Raw genomic sequence first — 26,944 nt, 5'->3', positions numbered from 1 at the left:
AAGGAAATTGCACTGTATGATTCAATTTCCATGGGGAACTGGATGGACGGCCTTATACTGTTGAGGTGGCTGAGGAAATCCTGTAACTGCTCTGGACCATGAGGCCAGACCACAAACGTGTCATCAGTGTACCGGAGCCACAGCGATGGTTTATGTTGTGCCAATTCAAGAGCCAGTTTCTCAAAATGCTCCATGAAGATGTTGCTCACAATGGGTGATAGGGAGCTTCCCATAGACTTGTCATCTTTCTGTTGGAAGAACTTGTTGCCCACCTGAAAATATGTGGTTTTCAGGCAAACCTCCAGCAGCTCCATGATATCTTCTACCTGCAGAGCAAACCATTCTGCCAGTGTGTTGTCGTAGAGCTTATTTCTGATGACTTCTAGGGCTTCATCAACTGGAACATTGGGAGAAGAGACTAATGATGTCAGAGCTAACGAGAGTATCTGAGGATTGAAGATTTACAGACTTCAACAGCTATACAAAGTAGCTCGAATTCTCAGTGAAGGATTCCGATCTTACAGCAAGATGACTTAGTATCTTAGGGATAAAGCCAGCCAGGGCATAGCAAGAGGAACCAGTAGAACTCACAATAGGCCTCAGAGGAATGTCCGGTGTGTGGATCTTGGGAAGACCATATAAATGTGGAGGTTTGCTGTGCTGGGGAGTCAACTTGTGTTTAAGATCAGTGGGGAGAGTAGTTTGTGCTTGAAAAGGAGTTTTTGTATTTTCCCATTCTTTGATGTGTTCAGTTGTATATAGAACATACTTGATTTTTTTTAATAAAAAAGAAAATATATATAGATAGGAACTGTAGTTTTTGGAGTGAAAGTTACATTTGATAAATACAAATCATACAGTGTGATTGTCTGGGAGCTACCCAGAAACTGTCTGTTTGCTCTGGCAAGATAGACAGTTGCTCCTTTTGTCACCTTGGCCTGACTAGTTAGTAGCAGACTCAACAGAGCAAGAGCATATACACATTACAATATTTTTCTTTACTACCCCATTAAGTTGTTGAACAGTTACCGTGAAACAGGCTCATGCATTACTTGTATGTGTTAGCTGGCTAGTGCTTGCAATTTGGTGGTGACTTATTTGAAACCTGGTCTTCTGGGTCCAGTGTGAAAACTTTCAAGAATAATGTCCAAGCCAAGGATTGATTTCTTCCAGTTTTTCTTTGGTGTGCATTCTGCATTTTGATCCATTTTATTTATTTCAGTAATAATCCTAGCCATCTATTAATTTATTTTCCATTTTATGAATAGCTTTTAAGTCAGTAATTGGGTCATCCTTCTGGTCTAGAAAACCAAGATTAACAGCTGTGGGGATCCGTTGTGCTGACCATGCAACACCCTCTGTCTGCAAAAGTTGGCACTAACTTCGCCGACAAGCGGTTGTCACTCGGCCAGTATAGTTCACTTGCGGACTAAAGGCCACAGAGTTTTAATTGGGACATGCTAGAATTTACACTGGATTCTTCTCCTTACTTTTCTTTGAGAGCCAGTGTTTGCATAGGTATCATACGTGAATACTCAATGCAGTGTGTAGGTGTAACTCAGATATGACATTTTGAAATGAAGTAATGTGACTTATTGAATGTTCATTGCAGTAGCAGGGCCTTGGAATTAAGCTTGCTTCATAATAGGTGTTTAACAGTTTACTTGGGCAAAATTTAAGAGAAACTGTAATGTGTATAGTCCCATGGCTTCTATGGTCCTCTGCAAGTTCACAGAAAGTTGATACGTGGAGTGACTGTTTGCCCTGTCCAAATGGCTGAACAGTTTTTGGGTAGCTCTCAGGTGAATGCACTGATCATATAAACCTGTATTTATTCCTTCACTTGAAATTACAACTGCAAGGAACAAGAACTCCTTATTTACATACCCAATGGAACTCTCAGGTGGTAAATAATCATTTTGTAACAATACAGTGACCATATATTTTATCTTTTGCACCCACATGTCAGGTATTGCCAAACTCTTCATAGAATTTGTGTTTTATTTAACATCCGATGCAAAATAAACCCAATGTAGCGGAAAGTGAATCAGCATGACCTGTGACTGAATTTATTTTATGGAGAAGTGACCAAGAATAAGTATTTCATTTTGCTTAGATGTCTGTTACTGCAATTAAATGGGACACATCAGCTGTTGGTCTATTCCAATGATGTGAACCTACTGGATGATAATATAGATACCATAAAGAAAACACACAAGCTATGAATGATGCAAATAAAGAGGTTGGTCAAGAAGTAAACAGAGTAAAAACTAAGTATATGTTGCTGTCTCGTCACCAAAAGGCAGGACAAAATCATGACATAAAGAGAGAAAACAGATGTTTTGAAAATGTGACACAGTTAAGATGTTTGGGAACAACGATCTCAAATCAAAACCTGATTCAGGAGGAAATTAAGAGGAGATTGAACTTGGGTCATGCTTGCAGAACCTTTTGTCTTATTGTTTACTGGCCAAAAACATAAAAATTAGAATATACAAAACTATAATTTTGCCGGTGGTTCTGTATGAGTTGTGGAACTTGGTCTCTGACATTAAGGGAGGAACATAGACTGAGTGTGTTGAGAATATTTGGACCGAAGAGAGATGAGGATATGCTGTGTCAGGTAACTTATTTAAAACATCTACAAATATAAAATTGGGACTGCAATGTGATCGGGTTTTATGAAGCATTTTAGTGTGAAGAGTCACTTCTCTTGTATTGCCAAAGCTACTTAGAGCAACCTGTTTCTATAAAATTCTTTACTTTTTAAATTTAGGTTAATGTAAATTAATTATGTCATTGTAAGAAAGACTACTTTTTGATTGTGATTGGTACTGTATATAGGCTTGAATAAGTCTTGGGAGGAAAAACACAAGGATGTTTTCTGATGCATTTACTCACCTTCTTCCTCCTTAGCCTCTGTCTAGTTCCATCAAGGAAGGCGGGCAAACACACATCAACTCTGATTCCATTATTCTTGAGATGTGCAGGGTTCCTCACTACAAGTGAAAGAAAATGAATATGCAGAATGTCCAGATGAAAGGGATCCAAAATAAAATAATTACATCTCAGATAGCATTTATTTTACACATTTATTGGTTGCACCATTACAATGGGAAACTATTAAAGTTTTTTTTTCTTCTTCTTCTTAGTGTATAACTATATCAGTAAATTTTAATATGGACACCCTTGGTGGCAGGACAAATATCCAGATGATGTTGGACCTTGTTCCACTTTGCTTGATGTATGTTTGGTGTTACTGTAGCCACAGCATCCCTTATATGGGCTTTCAGGTGTTGAAGGTCATTGATATTAACCTGGTAGACAATGTTCTTCACATAACCCCCCAAGAAGATATCCACTGGGGTTAAATCAGGCTATCTAGGAGGCGAGGCGATTGGTCCACCTCTGCCAGCCAATCTCCCAGACATCTCTCTGTCCAGGTGATTCCTAACATGGTGGCAGAGATGTGGCAGTGCCACATCTTGTTGGAGGATAGTTTAAGGTGGTAACTAGGGCAGCACATACAGCTCCAGCATGTCCAAGTACGAATGTCCAGTCACAGTCTTTTCTGAGAAGAAAAACGGTCCAATCAACTTGTGCATTAAGCCGGCCCACACGTTCACTTTGGGGCAGTCTCTCTCTAACTCATGTGTGACATGTGAATTTTGACTGCCCCAGATCCTGCAATTGTACCTGTTTACAACTCCATTGACATGGAATGTTGGCTTGTCCAAGAAGCACACTTGGCGGAGGAAATCAGATGGCACGTGAATTCTTTGTAGCATGTCCACAGCGAAGTTTGTGTGTGCTACTTGGTCACTCGGTTTTAATGCATGAATCATTTGAATCTTGTACGCACTTAGGCAGGGCCTTTTGTATAGCACATCATCCACCCATTAACATGGAATATGTAACTGCAAACTAGCAGCACGAATCGATTTTTACGATTCCTGCATTGTGGACAGAACTGTTCTGCTAAACAGAAAAGTACTGTAACATAGGCTAAGAAATGAAAATAAGGGAGTAGAAAGAATAACTAAAGTACTTCAGTAACACTTAAGATTTAAAGGTAAAGAAGTAATGGTGTTGGGAAGAAGTATTGCACAGTATCCAAAGTAATGGTGTTGGGAAGAAGTATTGCACAGTATCCAAAGTAATGGTGTTGGGAAGAAGTATTGCACAGTATCCAAAGTAATGGTGTTGGGAAGAAGTATTGCACAGTATCCAAAGTAATGGTGTTGGGAAGAAGTATTGCACAGTATCCAAAGTAATGGTGTTGGGAAGAAGTATTGCACAGTATCCAAAGTAATGGTGTTGGGAAGAAGTATTGCACAGTATCCAAAGTAATGGTGTTGGGAAGAAGTATTGCACAGTATCCAAAGTAATGGTGTTGGGAAGAAGTATTGCACAGTATCCAAAGTAATGGTGTTGGGAAGAAGTATTGCACAGTATCCAAATCCTGAGTTAGGTGAATTTTGGCTGACATGGATAATTGACAATTTTTGTTACTAGTAGTGAAGTCCATAATATTTTATTGGTCGATGTTAGATTTTGGACTTTTCCTCCACTGATTTTGTGTGTTATATTTAGGCTTCCAACAGATGTCCAGGCAGAAGCCATTCCCCTAATTTTGGGTGGTGGAGATGTCTTGATGGCAGCAGAGACTGGTAGTGGAAAGACTGGAGCTTTCTGCCTTCCAATTATTCAGATTGTATGGGAGACTCTAAAGGATTTGGAAGCTGGGAAAGGAAGTAAAATCATTGCGCAAATTTGTAAGTGTTAAGTGTGAGAATGCAGACTTTGTTTTGGAAATTAAAACAGATGAATTTTGTCAAATAACAATTTCAAGTGAACTTGGTATGCATTTTTATAAAGGTTGTTAAAATGTAAAATGGATAAGAAATTGAGCACTGATCAACAATTAGCACCAACAGAGGTAAGTGAGTGAATAAAGCAAAATGATGGAGGACTGCAGGTTACTCCTGATAGTCATTATGGATGCCAGCTAATTGCTTATATAGAAAAGATTTAAATAACACCACTTCCTGTGTTATGGACATTGAGATTGGAAAGGTAATGTAGCAGCAGCATTATGGAAAGATGGTTTAGACTTCGGATATGCAGCCAGATCTTCATTAGTGCTGATAATGAATCCCATGAAGTGGTCACATTAGAATTTGCACTATAAAGAGTTATAATTATGTGTAAAGTGTGGTAATTGGTTCCAACTCTACAGAAATAGACAATGAAGAATTTTAAACAAGGTTTTATATGTTTATTAACAAAATATTAAAGTAAATGATAAAAAGAATATAATTTAAATTTATTGTTAACAAAGTTGCAGGGTAGTTGTAGAGAGCAAAAAAAATGTGCTCATATTGCTTTTAACTTAAGAAATCTTCCTTTTGTCCATTTTGTTAAGGGCACTTCTTAAAATGATAAAAACAAATCATGAAAAGTAACGTATATTATGGGCAGGAGCAGCACATGCACACTTGAAGATAAAGTGCAGACTGAAGTAGCAGTATTTGTCATGGTAACCTCAACTGCACGTACGCTAGCCTCGCATTAAATGTTGTACATTAACGTGATGAAATGCCGATATTTTATGTTCTGCAAAACTGCCATTTAATGTTCCTTCATATAATGTTTTCCCTCCTTTAATGTTCAATTTCATTGATCCCAAGTCAGTAATGTCCCGTGTTTAAGTCCACTGCTTCCCAAATAAACCCTAAAGAGAGCTTTATTCCATTGAGATTTCTACACTTTATCAACAGTATGTGTAACATNGAAGATGGAGGCGCTACGTTCCTCCGAAACGTCGGCCAAAACGAAGAATACACGGTGCCTAAACCCAGAAGACGACTTTCTTCAACATTTATCTTGTTTGTTTTACAACATGTGAATGATGAGTTCTAGATTATTTTGGTATAGATGCCTAAATTTAGGCTGACTGAGTGTTTCTGGAAGTTACGGAAAGAGGGGTGAGGAGCTAGAACTTTTGGTAGTGATGCATGCACACACTCTGGGAGTTGACTTGCCCTCCCTCTCCTCCCAAGCATTCAGTCAGTGCAACATTAATCCCTCCTTCAAGCTACTCTTCCCGAGAAGCCTCTAGATACAGTGCCAGTCTGTCCAGGTGCACCACCATGATCTTCGCCTTAGGATGACGCTGGATCCTGTAGACTGCATTGTTGATCCAGCTGCCCACATAAGGGCCCTCCCAGAATTGCTGCAACTCTGCAGAAATTTCCTTCTGGTCTGGATCGGGTGATACAACCAGACTTTGTCTCACCTGGAATCCATCTGAGTTAACTAGGTGGTTATAGCATGCATTCATCTGGTTGCTGCCAACCTTCAGATGCTGATGATCATAATGATGGATGTCATGCAGCCATTCCATGAGATCCACCATGTCAGTTGTAGGTTGCTCTTTGTCAGGGGGAGCTCAAAACAGCAGGTTGCGTGACACATCTAGTTTCCTTCTAGACACCAAGCTGGCAGGATCATGCCTGTGGTCTCTTGGATGGAGGCTCTGTAGGCCTCTTATCCCAATCTATCTGTTTTGTCTCAGCAACCTTCCTCAGGTGCTTCTGTATTTTCTTACTGTAGTATTCCACCATCCCATTGGATTGGGGATGCAGAAGGGTGGTGTGTGTCCTGCACACTTCTTGGCACTCCTGAAGGTTTTCCTGCAGAAGTTGCAATTTGAAGTATTTTATTAAAACATTTAGCTTCAAATTCAATCATATATTGCTTAATTTTCAATATAAAAATGAGGACAAACTTAAAAGAGTAATGATGAGTTATTATTATTATTATTATTATTTAAATGCAAATGGGTTTACACCCCGTGGCAGTGGTACTACAATAAGACAACAGACAAGTAACACACATTACTACAATAAGACACCAGACAAATAACACACATAAACCTGTTCAAACAAAACAGTACACAAACATGAGTAGAAAAGTGAAACATACTATACATATAATAAACTAACAGTAATTAATGCATGATGTCATGTTCTCATTTTCCCTTCATTTCACTCTACTACACTTATGTAATCCTACCATCCGCTTATGCGAGCTGTCTGCCTGCACTCTGACAAGGTTCTCCAGTTCAAATCGTTCCTATGATGTGCAAATTTAGCCGCTTTCTTTTGCACCCGGTCTAACGCATTTATCTGGCCCGACTCTAAGCAACCCAGCAAGCCGCCCCATATTCCAGAATCGGACGTACTGAAGATGTGTAGGCTAAACATTTAGTGTTGCTATATCCCCTTTTTAGCATACACCTTCCAGTCTGTTTTCACTGTGTAATTCACAGTGTTAATGAAGACTAAAATATGTTTTAAAACAATTAGTAGATTTTCCATGACACGATACATTTCAGGTTTTCTTTTTTAACTTTTAGTTAATTTTTCTGGATTTTCGGTCAATTTATTGGTCATTCTAACACATTTTAGGTCATCAAAATCTGGGCCCTGCTAATGACGATTGCATCATCAAGATACACCAGGCAGGCTTTGTAAGTGTGGTACCACAGACAGATTCCATCACTTGTTCAAAGGTTGCTGGAGGGTTGTAAAATCCAGAGGGCATAACTTGTGAACTGCCACAGCCCCTGCCTGGTAGAGAGGACATTTTCTCCTCATTACTGGGTTGCACGGAAATTTGCCAGTAGTTGCCCTTCAAATCCAGAGTGGAGAACCACTTGGCCATGGCGACTATGTCTGGGGTGTCATCTGTTCTTGGTAGCTGGAACCAGTCCTACTTTGTAATGACATTCTACCATTGGTTATTCACAAATAACCAAAGGTCTCCATTCTTCTTTCTGATGAGCATGATGGCTGACTCCTTGATTTCCCCATGTTCTTCAGCATCTTGTCTTCCTCAGCCTTCTTCAATAATGGGAGCCACTAATGGGGTGGCTGGGGCCACGCCATAGCTCAAGCAGTTAGTCAGTGGCTTTCCACCGCGGCAGCCCGGGTTTGATCACAGGTCTGGTCAAGTGGGATTTGTGGTGGACAAAGTGGCGCTGGGGCATGTTTTTTCTCAGTACTTCGGTTTCCCCTTCCAATCTTTATTCCACCAGTTGCTCCACAATCACCCTCACCTATCATCTGGAGCTGGTACAATAGGCCAGAAGTGGCTGCAGTGCAAGGGACTTAGTCCCACCCCACTAGCAATAAAAAAATTGGGGTGGCTGACTGATAGGACAGGTGTCACCAGTGCTGATACACTGGTGAACACTACAGGTATATCCATATTCATCGTTCACCTTTACAGAGATGTCCTGACATTCATGAATTAAGTTCTCCAGTTGTCGGGCTTATCCAAGATTGAGTTCCAGCTTGGTGCTTGATACCACCTTTCACAGCTGTTCATTGAGGCATCATGTCCCTGGAATTTGAGATTGTGAACCATCAACAGGCACCGCCCATGTGACATGTTCACAGTAGCCGAGAGTGGTGCCTTTGTCAGACACTTGGTCTTGGTCACTCACATTCATTACTCTGATGGGTACCTCCCAATGAGCTTGAACAAACACTCCACTATAAACAGTCCCCCTTTGTAAGATGTCTTCAAGCTGAGTTCCGCTAAGCAGTTCACTGACTCCAGGAGACCTTCACAATCACCATCCTCTTTCATCAGGTTGATATCATCCCATTGCTGGCTGTTGTCAGGAGGGAGGATCTTCTCAGGCTCCGTAACTCCATAATGACACCACTTCTCTGCCCAGTTAAAATACTTGATACTTAGAATCCACAATTGTGTCTTAGGTTTGCAGGACATCCAGTCCCAGGATGAATTCAGCTGTGCTCTTCATAAGGGAACACCAAAATTCGTAGCACACTTTGTCCCAGAGTCAACTCCACTAGTGCCTCCTTTAGGCTGGGCTAAGTCTCTCCAGAGGCTGTCTGTAGAACATAAACCAACTCATCTTCTCCTTGGGAAGTCATGTGACCCAAATCTATAGCACGCTCTGCCTGAGTCAGTTCCAGTAGTGACTACTAAAAGACAAGGAAGGTCTTCCCTGGATGCTCTGTAGAACATAAGGCTGACTGGCTTTCTCTTGGGTAGTTTTATGGTGATGTCAGGTCTGGCAGTCACAGATGTCCTGGTGCCGATGGCCATGTGGCATGTGGCAGTTGGACAGTGATTACTCCTTTTGGCTGGTGTGCTAAATGTGAAATGAAGGAATGAAGGCTGTGACACCTGAGGCCCCCTCTTCATGCGAGCCTTTGTCCATTACCCAAGACCTAGTTAACCTCATCACATCTTTGACTGTAGTCTGTTCTGAGATGGGCAGTTGCCTCATGCTTCCAGCATTTGGATCATCCCATCCTGTAGCACTCAGTTCTCAGTGACCATGTTCTCATGTGGGTCTAACACTCACAGCTTTGCTGGTGACCCTGTTGCTGGTTTCATGGCCTCTAGTTTCAAGGCCTGGATAAAAGCTTCATTTGAAGACCTGTTATCACCCATGAGGAGGTGCTGTTTCACGTCCTGGTCATTCCTTAATGAACACATAGGCTACTTTCCTCTAGATGAAGCTCTCGGGCTACTTGACAAGGGCCCTGTGGGCCAACTGCTTGATGACAGCTGCAGATCCTTGTAGCAACTCGCCACTCACCTGAGTCCTATCTTTCTTTTGACTCATAGGCTGTCACCAACAAGTAGCCTCTGAAATAGCCCTTTGGTGCCCTGATGATATCCTCGTACGATGCTGTGGGTGGGACCCTGGGTAGGATGTCAGCAGCTTTCCCATACCTTGAGACTGGTTTTATATAAGTTAGATTTCTACATTATTCCAGTACATGTGAAAAATGAGGCACACTGAGCTGCTGGAAGTCGCAAGAAGTGAGGGGGAAGTCTAGAACATGCACCAGCGATATGTATATTCACAGTGGGAGGTGACTCGCTTTCTCCCCTGCACTTAGTCAGAATCATGCTAGTAACCCACTGTGGTTCTGAACTTATTGCTCTGAGTACCAGAAATGTAAACCAGATTTGAGAGATTCAACGTTGAAAATTATCTGACTACGGAGATGGCTAATTGTCTGCCTCAACTTTATATTTTAAGGAGTTTGTAAGGAAATTATATCAGCATCCTTGGTGTTTCAGTAGATGTTCATTATGGTCTTTCATTTTAGCTCCACATTGGACTTTAAGTTTCTTTGATCGAGGTTCTGCATTAGCTGTGACACCAGATGGATTACGCTGTCAATCACGTGAACAAAAGGAGTGGCATGGTTGTCGTGCTACAAAAGGGGTTCAGGGGAAAGGGAGGTACTACTATGAGGCCACGGTTACAGACGAAGGATTATGCCGTGTTGGCTGGTCAACACAACAGGTGGGCTAGTAAACATTACAGCAATATGAGTTATAAACATTGCATGTTTTATGAAGTAAATGTCACTGCATAATTCCTGAAAATAACTGAAACATAATTATGCATTGAGATTATTTGTGTGCTGAGCAAAGTATGAGGGTCACCCCAAAAGTAATGCACATTTTTTTTTTAAAAAATAAATTTTTATTCTACACCTTTACTACTTATATAGTATGTTGGTACATCCTTTGTGAAGAAAATATCACTTCTCCACATAATCTCCATCCCTTTGAACTGCCTTACACCACCTTGGAACTAGGGTCTGCATGCCAGCATGGTAAAACTCTGGACCAGCGCATCTGAGCCACCGTTTAATGGCCGTAATGAGTGCATCATCATCTTCAAATCTTGTTCTGCGAAGGGATACTTTCAGTTTACCAAAGAGGTGGTAATCAGAGGGTGCCATATCAGTGCTGTAAGAAGGGTGTGGCAATATTGTTCATCCAAGTTTTGTGATCTTGTCCTTGGTTTTCTGACTGATGTATTAGGAATTGAGACCTCTTTCCCCTTAATTCCTTGACTTATGATCCATGACTGCATATGCGTTTGATCTACTAGTTGTTGCATGTTATTTGCCGAGCCAGTAAACACTTCCCCCCTGTGATAATAACAGCAGAGGAGCTGCTGCTGCTAGGCAACAAGACAGTAAACACTTCCCCACTCTGACATAACAGTAGATGTGATGCTGGAGGGGACGTTTCCAACTTGTCCGGTTTGAAGTATAACAAGCAGAGCTGTGGTGGTGGTGTTGACAGAAGCCAGTGGTTAGCTGGCAGTGACAGATGTTTCCATGCAACAGCATAACATCCTGTTTCAGCCGATGCGATCAAGCAAGACTCAGTCAAGCTTGAAGTTTCTTTAGGGTTGCCAAATATGCGTCAGAATTAATGGTAGTTCCTTGTGGCATGATGTCCACAAGCAAAAACCCTTCTGAGTAAAAAAAGACCATACCCATAACTTTTCCTGCTGAAGGCGCAGATTTGAATTTCTTTTTCTTCGGTGAGTTCACATGGTGCCATTCCATTGCCGCTTTGTTTCTGGTTCAAAATAATGCAGCCATGTTTCATCTCCCATTACAATTCTCGCAAGAAAATCATCACCATTCTCATACTGTGCCAAGAGTTCACTGCACACAGTTTTTTGGGTTTCTTTGTGGGCATCTGTCAACATCCTTGGAACCCACCTTGCACAAACTTCTTTCCACTCCAACTGTTACACTATTCTGCACACACTTGCTTCCCCAATTCCCAGTTGGACTGACATTTCTTTCAGTCACAGATAAGCTGCGTGCCCACTGACTAACTGTACTGCATTTGGCAGCGTCATCTCCATACACATTTTTCAGTCTCTTGTGAATATTTCCCACTGTCTCATTCTCACAACACAAGAACTCTATAACAGCACGTTGCTTTTGACAAACATCAAGAGCAGCAGCCATTTTGAATGAGTGCTATGACAGTGCTACGCGTGGGAATGGGTTGAATTAAATTTGAATATAAGCGGGACGGATCCTTGTATGGACCCTATAAATAGCAAAACTGTGGATTAAGAACTGAATTAAAAGAAATTGTTGTGAATTGCTTTTGGAGTGGCCTACATACAATTTTTACACTACACACACTATCTTGCTGCGCCTACCCTGATGAAGTAGTGTCGATGAGGAGGTACCTTATGTATGATTTAATCTTGTGCTAAAATAGCTTTCTTTCATGTATGGCATGGATGTTTGCCCTAGAGAATCAGATGTGTTTGTATGAATCTCATGTGGAGTGTAGCTCCACTACAAGCTGAGGAAATTCGGAAAAAATTACTGGAATGTGAGATGCACATAGAAACACTCTTCAAAATGTTATCAGTAAAGTAAAAACAAGTACCAAGACATCAGCAGTGAGTATTTACAGAAGAAGAGTTGGATTAAATCAGAGCTCAGCTAGAACATCCATGTCATAAGTCTCTTAAGAGCCATGTACAAGAAACGAGAGTATCAAAATGGACTGTAAGAACGCCTATGGCCCTGTTTTAATTTTTGCATCCATATGATCCAGCAGCCAGACTTCATTTCCCTAACTTGTATCTTCAGTCATTTCACAACAAAAAACTTGATCTGGAGTTCACATTATTCATATGAGTCTTTGTTTTATTTGAATGGATATGTAAATAGAAATAAAGCCACTGTATTGCATAAAATTCACATTTTGTGTATGAAATTCAATTCCTTATTGCAAATATTGGTATTTGGTGCACCCTGAGTGTGCATACCTTCAAGGATGTATAGGAGAGATTTAAAAATGGATAAAAATTGTACAGCTCATTTGTTCTTTTGTATTTAAATCCATAAAAAAGTTTGGACTCAATTCACTAACCCATTCAAAAGCTATTGGACTTTCAATTTTTTGCTAAATTTACGCTTGATCTTATGGAAGTCCAGCCTCATAAGCTATAATAGATGAAAAATATGTAAAAAAATGGTACCATGAGTTTCAAAATTTTTACACTTAGAATTTTAGCCTTTTGGAATAATGTTGCAAAATTACGTTTACTTTCACTACACCACTCAGGAGAAATTAATAATAATGTATTGAAACAATAGTGAGTTTCTATGAGGTGTGCATTCTCAGGGTGCTATAATAGAATTACTTTATGATAGACTTTTTTGTATGAATATAATTGTGTAGAAAGCACAATGTAACAAAGATAAATATAGCTACGATTAACCTACAACTGTAGAACATGTCAACTATAAAACTTCAGTTGTGGTGTTGGTCTGCTCATGTGGGATCACTGAACTGCAGAAGGCAAACTGCAGTTTTGTCAGGTTTAATTGTTCCCAAAGAGAATTTCAGTAATCAAAATGTATAAAATTAAATTCATAGTTTTCATAAATATAATAAATAGCAACCGTTTTATTTATATTAAAAAATGATTTACTGCTTTGTATAAAAAGTAATTTAATTTAAATTCAACATTTTTTTGTTGTAAAGTACAATTCAGAGAGTATTCACTTTCAGAAGTTTAATTATAATGAGTGACATAACTGATAAATGCATCCAAGAGAAGTTATAAAATAAAAAATATCCCACCTTAAAATTTAGGACACATTGCTTCTGCCTCTATTTAAGACATGCAAGGAGCAGATATTCGCTAATTTGGAATTTAAGCTACCTTTGCCTAAGAATTTATCTCCTATACACTATTTAAGACATGCAAAGTATTCGTTAAATTGGAAATTAAGTTACCTTTGTCTAAGATTTTATCTCCTATACATCCTTCAAATATTTCATGCAAGCATTGAACTGGAACTGGTACCTTTCTTTCAACCACCACATGCCACTATTCATACTGCAAGCAAATGATGCATACTGTCTTGCTTGTCAGAATTTCTATCTCTGCTAGGGCTCTGTGTGTTTGAACTTTGAGGTTAAAACTGAGTGTGAGAGCACTGGCAAACATGTTAATGCATTGGTTATAAGTAATTTTTTATTAATGTACATTCATTGCTACAGCAATCTCTCCAACAATTTTAATGCACCTGATGGCGACCAAATAGGATGGAACATGCTGTGCAATAGATATGTTAAATAAAGACATACACCTTGAAACAATGGAGAGTATTAAAATTTTTAATTTTTTAGTGTGAGTTGCACAAGAGATAGTGGGGAATACACGAATAAAAAGTAGAGGAGTGCAACAGGATGCTACAATACAACTTTACATTTATAAGCCATGGCTTATGACCACCTCATTCTTCCAGAATTATTCAGTGTGATTTATTCTTGTGGGAATATTTAAAAGATAGTCTGTTGAACCAGTTCACAAAAGGGAGAGCTCAGAAAGAAGTGTCCTACACATTCTTGGAACAGCTACAGCTTATGAGGCAGACTCTATTTAGAAAGTCTGGAGAATATATCTGTGCTGATGGAGAACATTCCTTGCAGTTTCTGTAACATGGGTACATAAACTTACACCATAACTGTAAGTGACTGAACAGGATGTGTAGCAGTCAATGTGCTGTTTGTAGATAGTGGAAGGGCCATGCTTTGGCTCAGCCCACATATTATCACCTGTATCTCATGTATAGGAATGTTGTTCATCTGCTCTGTTGCAGTTGAACTGCACATCCAAAAATAACTTAGCCTCAAATTGTAGCCAGTTAGTGTCACAGAAATTGAAACCAGTGATCTGGACTGTTGTTCTCTTGTTTATGGCATGTATAAGAATCTGATTAAATCTTTGTAGAGGAAGCTAGTAATTTCTCATGGAGAAATTGAAATTGTGCATTTTAATGCATCATAGGATTGTCTTTTGAGTTTTCTTTCATATGCATTTAATTATATTGGTTTTTTGATTTTAAATATGCATGATAAAATTAAGATCAGATTAAATTTGGTAACTCTACATACTGCATGCAAACATTCAATTCCAAATATTTTATTTTCTTACTACTTTTTAAAACTTTAAGGATGAACACATAAAAATATAATTTTAGCTATTGTTTTATAAAGGATGACATGAGTGGGAAAATGCGGTGTGCATGAAGGAAACAATAAATGTGTGCAAAATTTTGCCTGAAAAATGAAGAGAAGAGACTGGTGGGGAGATGTAGGTTTGAATGATATGATAATCTTGAAAGTGATGCTAGAACTGTCTAATGATAAGAAGCACTGGCAGGCTTTTGTGATTGACATGATAAATTTATGGTTTTGATACTGGAATTTCTTGGTCAGTTGAATAACTATCCAGGCATATATGATGACATTTGAGTTTCTCATAAAGGAAAGACATGTGGTCTTCTAGGCCATGATACCTTCAGTCTGATAGATGACTGTCAGAGTTTCAAAGGAACATACAGCCTCCTGCTTCAGGATTTTTTGCTCTGAAGATGGAGACAGCGTATTCTTCCAAAACTTTGATACTTCTTTGTCAGACTACATGGAATCAGTTTTCTAAATTTATGCCAGTGTGCTTTTGATTTTGTAAATTTGATTTTTTTTAATAGAATTACATAATTCAGCATATTTTAATTTAATTTTTAGGCACAGCTTGACCTAGGAACAGACAGGTTTGGGTTTGGCTTTGGAGGAACAGGAAAGAAGTCAAACAACAAACAGTTTGATAATTACGGAGAAGCATTTGGTATGCATGATGTGATTGGCTGTTACTTGGATTTAGATTCAGGAGAGATTAAATTTTCTAAAAATGGAGTTGATCTGGGGAAGGCATTCACCATACCACAACAACTTAAATCATCTGCTTTTTATCCTGCTGTTGTCCTGAAGGTAAGTAAAGTGATGTTTAATTTGTAAGTCCATATTACATATAACTTGAAATCTGCTTTAAAGAGAAACTAGAAAATTATTTGCAACAAATAAACATATATACAGAGAGTTTATAAAAGAGTTGCTGGAATTTATAACATTATTAGAGGTTATGTTTTATACCTGAACAAATTGTATAGGAGAGAGAGAGAATAATGGAGTTGTGGACTTTGTGGAGAATCATATTTGTGAGTTCAGGGAATTTCGAGGGCTGCATACCTCTTGTGACTGAAATGTTTCACTTTTCCTTAATTTCCCAAGGAGACTGAACTCAAAGTAGGTTGATACCATTGAAAAGCAATATGAAATTCTTTTAGTGTAAGGTCCGAGGAGTGATGTATAAATGTAACAGGATGCTGAAATATAGTATTCTGATCAAAATGTTTAGGAAATTTAATTAATGGGAAGTGTACATATGAGAATGCTATGAAACAAGTGATGTGTTCGGCTGTTCTTGCAGATGTCACTCCTCTGCTGTTGTATCTGTCATGAGAAAACTACTGGCTTGTACAGAGTTAACTGAGTGGATCAGAGTTTGAAATGACTGTTGAAATGCATGTTCATGAAATCCTATATGTAATTTGAGATGATGACAAAATATTGCAGAATAGTAAGATCTTTATTTGGGATGACACTCTTAGCCGCCTGAAATCATTTGTGTTGCATGCTCCATTTAACCTTTATATGCTCAGCACCCTTATCCAGTGATTAGGATGGATCGCTCCGGCTGATACCCTTAGCCCAAAATAATAAAAACAGTGGGAATAAGACTACTATCAAAGAAAATATAAAAAGAAAACAAACCCACTCTCCAAAAAGTACAAAACAAAAAAATAACCAACAAAACGAAAAATAAAAATAAGCCCGAATAATAAGAAGAATGCAAAATAGACTCTCTCGCCATAATCATCAAAATGCAAATCCAGAATCTTAACAAAATCAGCCCATAAGAAAGATAATCACAACCAAACATATAACTAAGACTGCCCCAACCCATAAAATAAGGAAAGGTAAAAAAGAAAAAGAAAGAAATCATAAAGAATAAACCATGAATCAACCGCCAACCCCCAACCAAGAAACACAAAGGGATTAAAAAAAAAGACGAAATAAAAACCTTAACAATGCAAGACTCTATAAGACTGACTATAAGGCACACCAGTGGCGCATTAGGTGATGGCCAGAACACTCAGGTGGCCGATCTATCAGCTCCATCTAAATCATGCTCTTTTAATTACATAAATGGTAAATAGCTCAAAGGAGGCAGCACAAGATTGGATGGGCATTGTGTAGGCCATTTATATATGCATATATATATCATTTTTTCTTCCAAATAAGTATGTAATAATAAAAGATCTACAATGTCTGTTTCACAGTGTTGCACTCATGTGGCATCCCTTTGCTTACAGAAAAAATTTTTTTGAAACAGATGAAATATGGTGAGCTCACATGTTTATTTAGTGGTTCAATGCTTTCTTGGTCTGTGGTTTTAGTTGTTTTAATGTGAATATATCATAGTTTAGTGGTGGTATTTTGTTTTTATTATAAAGTTATATTTTTATTATATTTTTGAAAGTTTATAGTTCAAACTCTAGGTTAGATGACTCTGACATGTTGGAATATTTAGACACAGTTGACAGTGATATTGACTTTATTCTGGAAAGTGACATTGATGATACAAGTGAAGAAGAAGATGCTTCACATGCCACACCCACAGCTGCTTACCATGTGTCTGACAGTTAAGAGGATGACATGGATAATGAAGACTACAGGGAAATTCTGTTACCTGAGCAACCTCTCCCTCATCCTTTCCAACTCTAAGAACTGTCCAGACCTAAGCATATGCCTCCTCCTGCTTACTTCCATTTCTTCTAATAGACTTGATCCTTAACCTTGTGGTGACAGAATCCAGCAAATATGCACAGCAAGTGATTAGCAGTAAAGTGGGTAATGTTCTCACTCTGCCAAAGAACTGGACCAGAATTACCATGCACGAGATGAAAAGATTCCTGGCCTGTATTCTAAATATGGGTATCATCAAAAAGCCAACCATAGCATCCTACTGGTCCACTCTCTGTTCCCGAACCACCCCATGGTTTGGGAAAATGTTTACCAAGCATTGCTTTTTCACTTGCTGCACTGCTTCTACCTCGTTAGCAAGGAAGGATTGCCAGGCCCTGGTGAACCAGATTATGATCTCTGTGCAAGGTACCAACTCCTTGTGGACAATGGAGACAGGGTGCTCAGGCATCACCACACCCCTCATCAAGAAATTGGTATTGACAAAAGCCTGATAGGTACCAAAAATAAAATTAGTCTCATGCAGTATTTTCCCAACAGGCACCACCACTGCTGGGGAATCAATTTGTATGATGTACGAATTTCTGTCCAATTACTGCCTGGGGGTTTTCACACAGAAAAGGGCCAGGTCTCAGGAAGACATGGACAGCATCCAAAAAAGTGGCTTGTGTTGCACTGTCATGAAAAACTACTTGAGATTTGGGGGTACCTGAACAAAGGCTATCATATCTTCGTCAACAGCTATTTCATGTCTGTTTCACTTGTCTGCCATCTCAATCAGCTAAGCACCTACATCACTGGAACTGTTAGGAGGAATAGGAACTTTTACTTCAGCAGTTCAACAGATCTTCAGTTGGACAAAAATGTATTGCAGATCTGGTCCCCTTCTTGTATGTGTTTTCTGTGAGAAGAAATCACAAAAAATCCTGTGATCCCTCTCTCCAGCCATGCCACAACTGAACAAGAGGAAGTATGGGGGAAGACATTGTGGCAATCCACAAATAAAACCCAAAATCATCGCATCCTGCAACAAGTTTACTGGCAACAACGATTCTTCAAAAATGATGCTCTACACCTATTTGGATGAAAGACGGACTGTGCATTATTGGAAAAAGATAGCTTTCAACATCATAGCCAGGATGGAGTTGAATAGCTACATTTTCTACAAGGAAAACTAACAACAGGGGGCCTGGCAAACTGAAATCGAGGTACAACTACACTGTGCCCATATTCAAGAGCTTGGGGGAGGAATGGTTGGCATTGAAGGGCAACCCTGGAGTAGGTTATCCTCAGGGGCCACAAGGATTCAGAAAAGGAGTCCCAATGCATTGTCTGCAGCACAAAGAGGAGATGGAAAGCCAGAACCGTATGCAACAAGGGGCTGCATGGAGAATGCTTCCCTAAACACAGGTGCTAACTGCAGAAGGTACAAATGCACCATTTTGTATAATGTGACATAATTCCAGACCAGAGAGCTCTTCATAAATAAAATTTATATAATAATTTAACAGAATAATATTCCCTTTCTTACAGGCATAGTGACAAGAGAAGATGACCAAAAAGACAGTTTTAATTTTTGCCTAAATTATGTAAATTTTAAATTTATAAATTTAATATGTTCATTTTCTGTTGTTTTCAAATTATTGCTGTTTTTGTTTAAATCTGCTGCTTATAATGAATAAGTATGATTTTTTCATATGTCTGACCAAAATTATATTCCTGGTGAATTTTTAAGTGAGACTTGAGCCAAATTCGCCTGAATGTTTTAGGCCAGGTACTTGGAAAGTAGGCTGAGTGCAGAAGGGTTGAAGATGGTGAAACACCTAAGAAGGATGTAAACATTCCTTTTTCCCACTGAAATCACACTCACCCAAGCATGCGATATGATTCATCATGAAACAAGAATGGTGGTGATTCATGGAGTTCCAGCAGATGGCCATATCTTATATATCATAAACCAGCTCTATGTCCATGAGTGAGAAGACTTTATAAAATCCATCCTGGAGGTTGCCAAAATATACCATCTCATTTGGCCTTTTCTAGAAGGGAATTATTGTTTAAATGCAACATTCCAGTGGTTCCCCACCCATTGTATTTGCTGAATTTGACACTAAGTGACAATTTTCTGTTCCTTATTTTGGAAGTATCAGAGATTATACAGAGTACAATCAAATTACATCACAAAGAAATTCAGGAGCCCTTTAGTAAATGGTAGAACCATCATTGTGTACAATCGATAGAAGGCTGTTCTCAGAGACATAGCTGGAGTAAGTATTATGGCTAGTTTTGCTCCCAAGAATTCACCCCAGAACTTTTTAATCAGAGTTCATATACAACAGTGCATACATGATCAAGTGATTCTTAATTAAGTATATTTATTTATACATATAACATTAGGGAACAAATTTGAGTTGATGTATAATTAACATACATTAATTTGATTTTTTCCCTGCTTTACTTAGAACGAGTTACATATGGGGAAATTCAAACACTGGTATTTTTGTTCATACTGCATTTCATATTTGAAGCTAGGATTGCATTAACATGGCAGCAACATTAATTATGTATGTATTGTCTTCCTCAGAATGCTGAAATGTCTTTCAATTTTGGTGCCCAGCCTTTCAAGTATAATCCTGCATCTAGTTATATTGCTGTGTGTGAAGCATCAAAGGAAAATGTAAAGCAGAATGATGTAGGGAGTGGAGGCATGTCATCACAGAGTAAATATGTCAGAAATGCTCCCCAGGCCATCATAATAGAGGTAATTTTTAGTTTTAGCAATGAAGGGAGAATATTTGTGTTTTACCATAGACCAGTGATCCTGAAGTAAAACTTTGCTACGGTTACACTCACTTTTAAGTAACAGAATGTGCAAGTTCCAAAATGTAAAAGAGCTGTAGTCATTTCTCCTGTAAAATAGATTTAACAGATGGTATATGGCAAACAAGTTTTGCAGAGAGACAGTGATTGACTTACAGAATGTGTTTTCTGCAGAGACATTCCACATACTGGGAGGGCACATTATCCTTAGACTGTCTGGGTGGAAATTTGTTTTCCCACGCCTGTCCTCTCTCGGCCACTGAATGTTTGCTGGCTTATGTTGATAGCACTTCAGGTTTAGTTGTCCAGATGTTTGGTTGTCCTTGTGGTACTAGAAGTACAGTTGCCAGTGTTTGAAATATAGCGTTCAGAAATGAAGTACAATATTGAACAGAAATTGTTCATATACAGTTATCTTTGTATGGCATCCTTTGCGGGGGAAACAGTGCTCTGTAAAACAATGATTTAGAATGTCTTAAAAGTCACGTTTAATGGAATCAGTGCTGGATAAAAAGAAATTTTGAATGAGATACAGTATAATGACTGAAGAAAAACTTGGTGACATCAGTGCTCAGTTAGAAACAAGCCTGAAGAAGTGTTTACGCCTCTTTATTCCTGATTTTGTGGAAGATAATTGGGCCCATTCTTTTTCATGAAACAAATTCCAAATGTTATGTGAGATTAATTCTGTCACCCTACTTCAGTCAACTAACTAATGATGATAAAATCATATGGGCATTTTATGCAATATAATGCAGTGGGACACACTGCAAATAGTTATATTGATGTATTAGATGAAGTTTTTGAGCGAGTAAGTCATAAGTTGATGGCTGTGTCCTCCATGATGACTCAATTTAAATCCTTGTGATTTTTTTTTGTGGGGCACACTGAAAGGAGAAGTGTATGTGGAAACTCCACACTCTTTCGAAGAACTTCAAAAAAACATCATTAGGTGTGAAATTTCTGGTATTCCCATAGAGCAGGTTCAGTTTGTGTCTAGAAACATGTTCTCATGATGTGAAGCATGTTTAGAAGCAGTGGGTCATCACTTCCAAGACTATTCTATAAAGTAATATAAGTGAAAAATTTGGCCATGAATGATTGGTTACTGCAGCAGGTCTGTGCGACATGAATGCCACGTCAACTGCAGAAAAACAGCTCTAAGGATAATCTGTGCTTCCTGTACTTTATCTTATAAAATTTAACTTAACTGTGTTAGCATTAAAAGTTTCTTCAACATATCCATTGTCCCAGCCATAAGGCACATTGCACCATCCTGCTGAATCCAATAGTTCCCTTTGTGAAGTTCCAGTTAGGAGGAGAAATGTATGGTTATGGAATCATGTGCTTCAACATTGACTCTTTCCACAAAACATTAACACCTCAAGCCAGCACTTAAACCTCTACTAGCTGTATACTGCAGTGATATTTAAGTGGCAGCGAACCTCATAGCATGACTAGGATGTACTTGGGATACCGGTATGAAGGGTTAATGGCCCTACATTTGTGTGATGTGACATCATACACCAAACGCCTATCTTGTAGGGATGTAAGATCATTTCTTGGAATACATGAAGTTTTTCTATCATTCAAAGTTGACTATTTTGAGAATTTGTATATCCACTGATGTGGAACCAGGCTTTATAGGTGAGGAATTGTCACTCAAAATTTCAGTCCCATTGTGGATGAAGTATTTGGACCATGTGAAGTATTGTAATCTCTTAATCTTGAGATAGAAGTTCATGCATAGCATGTATGTGGTAGAGATGCAGCCTGAGGTGTCAGCTAATTCATTTCTGTTAAGAATTGTATAATAATTTTCATTTCATGCATCCTGTTGTGTTATTATATACAATTCTTTATTAGAGTCTGTCACAACACAACAATACAATGGTCAAGGCTAAAATTAGCTTAGCTACATGTTTTGGCTATTAAAGCCATCATCAGGCAAACACATGATTACCATATTCACACACTACTGAACTTCAATTGTGACAGTGAAGTAGGATACTTGATAATTATTACATTATAAAATACATGGTAAAATACAATGAAGTATAAACTTATTATAAAATGAAAGTTATGGCATAAAATAAGGTTACCAACTTTTCATTTGATATTCCATATCATCAAGTCAGTTGTTGCAATTTGTTGTATTCCCGTGGACATAATGGTAAGTCCAAACACAGTCTTTATTTCGTTCATATCAGTCTTTTGAACACTGTTATTTTTTGCGTAATTTACTTGCTTTATTTCTATTTCGTCATTCGAATTCTTCAAAATTAGATCTGTCATGTCCTCAGGAAAGAGTATCTCCCAGCAATCTGTAACTGATCTTGCATTTTTGTGTTGCCCAGAACACCAGGGACTTGGCTAAATATGTTATGTGCTCACGTTCTTATTCAAGATCTTAATTGTTTTTACTCCATCTTGTTTTCTTATCCTTCACCAAGTAAAAAGCCCCCTCTGTGGATTCTTCCTCTGAAGATTCTTCCTCACAGTCTTGTTCTGTATCAGACTCGTGGTTACTGACTAATTCTAAATCAGTTTCACTATCATTATCTCTGCTAAATGACTCTTTGTCTGTCAAAGCGTCATCTGTAAGTTGACATAACCTCTGGTAAAAAAAAAATACTATTCTCAAAATACCTTCCAAATATTTACGAAAACATTTGCTTATAGTTGGTATGTAAAAATATAGAAGACACAGCAGTAAAGGTAATATTTGAGTAGAATATACATGAAAGCAACTTGAGTTTCAGAAGTAAATATAGTCACACTTTTGGTAAGGTGGGGTCTTGTGGACCCCAGCACATTTTACACATCTGCACACTGTACTTGCTTGCACACAACACCCTATCATCTTTGGCATCTAGTAGCGGATTACAGGAAGGGAAGCTACACTGAGGCACGACTAACTGCCACACATTCTTAAAAATTAAAGTCAATTACTCGTAAATATCTTACTAACACTGGCTTAGGTAAAGGAAAAAAGATTTATGTTTAGTGAAGGGAAGACATTTTACAACACTTTATTTGGCCTGATAGAAGGGTAGGGAATTTCAAGTGCATATATATGCTGTTTTTTACATAAATGCTGTCATGTGTATGAGTTACTGTAGATGGGGTTTGAATTTGTGACTCAATTTATTCACTACTTATACACACAACTCATAACTACAAGTAACTGTAACAATGTTGCTAGTGTCCACACTTTACAGAGTACTAGAGCACATGCTAAGTCTTCTCAGTCTGCTTTCATTAGTCGTTTCCAGGTAATGGATCTTAAAACTGGAGATTATTCAATTTCTGTGTTCATGTCATTGCCTGCTGGGTAATACAACTGACTCATTGCTCCAATTTCTATGCTGATAAAATCTTGGCATAAACTGCATAGAAAACACCATTCCTCTGTTGTAGTTCAATTGTTGCTGTTCAGCTGTTGCTTCTTAAGAATATCTTGCCTAGCAGCAGGCATTGTTTCATTGTGTAGTAACAGGTCTGCATGCTACAGTACTGTTGTTCTGATGAAGATCTTATATGATGTGCCCTTTCGTGGTACTGCATATTATTGCATTTGTATGGACTGCTCTTTGTGTAAGAACTAGCAGTCCTGCTCAAGAACAAAATAAAATATTCAGTAATGAAATCTGCCAAACTTTCTTATTAAATTTGTCGTGGCTATATTTACTCATATCCAAAAGGTATTGGAGACTTTGTCATGGAGTAAGCTGCTCTAGTGTGAAGCCTAGTACTGAGGTTAAGAATGCATATAGTAAGAAAGCATCTGACTTGCAATCAGTAGGTACATGATTCCAGGATACCAACTATACTGACTGAGGTTTTTGTACTTTTTGTCAGCCCCTCCAGACAAATGCCAGGGTGATACCTTTAATTAAGCAATGAATTCATTTTTCTACATTTGTTTCCAGTTCTAGTCTCATCCTGCAGTTCATTGCTGTGTTTTCCTAGATACTGACACATCAACAAATAAACCATAAATAAATACACCAAAACCACAAGAATGTATGCAGCTTTGCTTGCATTCTCCTGTACACCTTTATTGTCTGGTGCTTGAGGCACTGTCTTTTGGGATTAGCGAATGTCTTTAGATCACCATTTGATGCTTTCTAAAATTGCAGTCCTTACACTGTGTGTTGTTTGGCCTTTATTTTGAAAAATGTTATAACTTTTGTGTTATTTTTTATAATATTAGAGTATACAGACTAATTTATAATTTTTTGCCTAGCCATCACGTGAACTTGCTGAACAGACTTACAATCAAATCCTAAAGTTCAAGAAGTATTTAGAGAATTCTGCAGTGAGGGAATTGTTGGTCATTGGTGGCATAAATGTGAAGGATCAGATTTCTGCTCTTAATGCTGGGGTAAGTTACATGTCATTTTGTTGTATGGTAGGTACACAGAAACATAGTCCTGATTATAAGGATTTATATTATTTTCTTGACTTTGCTGGGAATGAGATGAAATGTGTTAGGACAGCAGTGGCTTCACAGAACACAAATTTTTGATACTTGCACTTTTGAAATGAATGGGAATTAACTGGATCAGAGTTACTGAGAATTTTGATATATGATGATGGAAATTGTACATTCTTCAGCTTTAATTCAAAATATTAAGTTTGAAGATTTCTTTGGGAAAAATGCCTATTCACATCCTTCACACAGTCTGGGCAACAGGTCACCATGGTGTCTAAAATTCTCATGCAGCAAAGACACACCACTTAAACCTACCATAAGTTCAGGCATGTAATGACATCATGGTTGGACAAGAATATTGTCATGTAGTGACTGGACATGGGGGTTGAATTGATAATTGGATTTATTGAACGCTTGTAACTGATAAGTGTAAGAGAATCACTGATTTACATGCCCTGTAGATCATTACAACTACAGCACATTCAGGTGCTGGTCCTCATTACATAGCCTTGGCATGGATTGCATAGAAAACACTTCCAGGTTTTGGCCATCGTATAACATTGCTCCCTTCTTAAGGCTGCTTGTCCCAAGTAGCCTTCACCATTAGTCCTTCTCTGAGAGGACATGCCTGTGACATGCAAACACCATCAAGAATGGCACCTCCATGTCTTCCTGGCCCTGACGCTTCTATTTTACTTCTGGTCTTGATGGCATACGATGGGGTACCAAAAAGAAACCGAACTAATTTTTTTGTGGGCAGAGCTTTTGTAGTACCGCGTTTTGCCGCTATGAGCGCATAGAGCTAACATTCCTGAGTCGATAAGCCGACTACCATTGCTTCAGAAGGTAAGGACTAGTTTCGGCAGAGTTTATAGTGACAACTGTTTTGTGTGATCGTCGTTTTTGCAGTGGCTGATTTTCGTGAACAGCGTGCGGCGGTGAAATTCTGCTTTTTGCTCGGGAAAAGTGGAACAGAAACTCTTGAAATGTTAAAAACGGCATACAAGGACGATGCTATGGGGAAAACTCAAGTGTCCGAGTGGTTTTCCCATTTCAAAAATGGTGAAGTGTCAATTGATGACAAACCTCGTTCTGGTCGTCCTTCCATGGCCCGAACACATGAAAATGTTGAAAAAATTCGTGAAATCATCAAGGAAGATCGACGACGGACCATTGAAGAAATTGTGGAGCTGTCGGGAGTGACTTGGAGCTCAGTTCAGCGAATTTTGACAGAAGATTTGGGAATGAAAAGTGTGGCTGCGAAATTCGTGCCATGACTGCTGACTGCTGAACAAAAACAAGGTCGCGTGGAAGCATGCTGTGCTTTGGAAGAAGACAGAGGCAAAGGAATCCAACTGATCTGTTGTAAAAGTCGCTCACACCTACTTCTAATAAGGATTCTCACAGTTCTTCAGCTGAAGATAGCTTCTGCTTGCAATAGAATAATTGTTGATTGCAGTACACAGAAAGTTTCATATCACTGCAGACATCAGTAGATTCTGCAATCAAAGGGGCAGACTTAAAATGAGCTCTTGTGTGATTAAAATTAAATAACATGCCATGATAAAGTTCAAGGTATGACATTCTGCAGTAAAAATATGTGTATATTTCCTTCCTAAAATAAGGGGAAGAGGACATTACATGAATAAATCTGATATATTTTGTGACCCAAAAAATGTAAAGAGAGTTCGTACTCATTGATATTGCCAAATTCCATGGCTTATTCTAGAACTAGTCGGAATAGTAGAGTATCTTAGTTGTAACAAAGTCAGGAGTAGCAGCATACTCTTACTCATTAAAGGGTTAGGTACGGCTACATAAGAGAGTTTGTGTTACAGCCTGGCTGTCAGATATTTGTCGATATATTGAAAATTTGTATTAATATTGCTTTCAGGTGGACATTGTTGTTGGTACTCCAGGAAGAATGGAAGACTTAATTTCAGCTGGACACCTCTCACTGACTCAGTGTCGTTTCTTTGTACTTGATGAAGCTGATGGATTACTGAAGCAGGGGTACACAGAACTTATTGATAGACTACATAGGCAAATACCCAAGATCACATCTGATGGGCGACGCCTTCAGATGATTGTGTGTTCAGCAACACTTCATGCATTTGAAGTTAAGAAGATGGCTGTAAGTTTTCCTAAGAGCAGGCTACAGCATGTTCAGAA

General features: G+C 38.6%; 1 protein-coding gene across 2 annotated transcripts in view; it reads left to right on the top strand.

Moving 5' to 3' along the window:
- Nucleotides 1-26,944, top strand: part of LOC111871454 (ATP-dependent RNA helicase Ddx1) — a 52,334-nt gene that overhangs the window by 13,704 nt on the left and 11,686 nt on the right. For both annotated transcript variants that reach the window (XM_023864594.2, XM_023864595.2), the window contains 6 exons: nt 4,594-4,775; nt 10,164-10,363; nt 15,436-15,678; nt 20,099-20,275; nt 24,584-24,721; nt 26,667-26,906. In XM_023864594.2, the coding sequence (XP_023720362.1) occupies nt 4,594-4,775; nt 10,164-10,363; nt 15,436-15,678; nt 20,099-20,275; nt 24,584-24,721; nt 26,667-26,906 (1,180 nt within the window). The remainder of the gene's footprint in view (nt 1-4,593; nt 4,776-10,163; nt 10,364-15,435; nt 15,679-20,098; nt 20,276-24,583; nt 24,722-26,666; nt 26,907-26,944) is intronic.

This window comes from Cryptotermes secundus, unplaced genomic scaffold, assembly GCF_002891405.2.
Source record: "Cryptotermes secundus unplaced genomic scaffold, Csec_1.0 scaffold434, whole genome shotgun sequence".
NCBI lineage: Eukaryota > Metazoa > Arthropoda > Insecta > Blattodea > Kalotermitidae > Cryptotermes > Cryptotermes secundus.
This window is presented reverse-complemented; position numbering and strand designations above follow the sequence as displayed.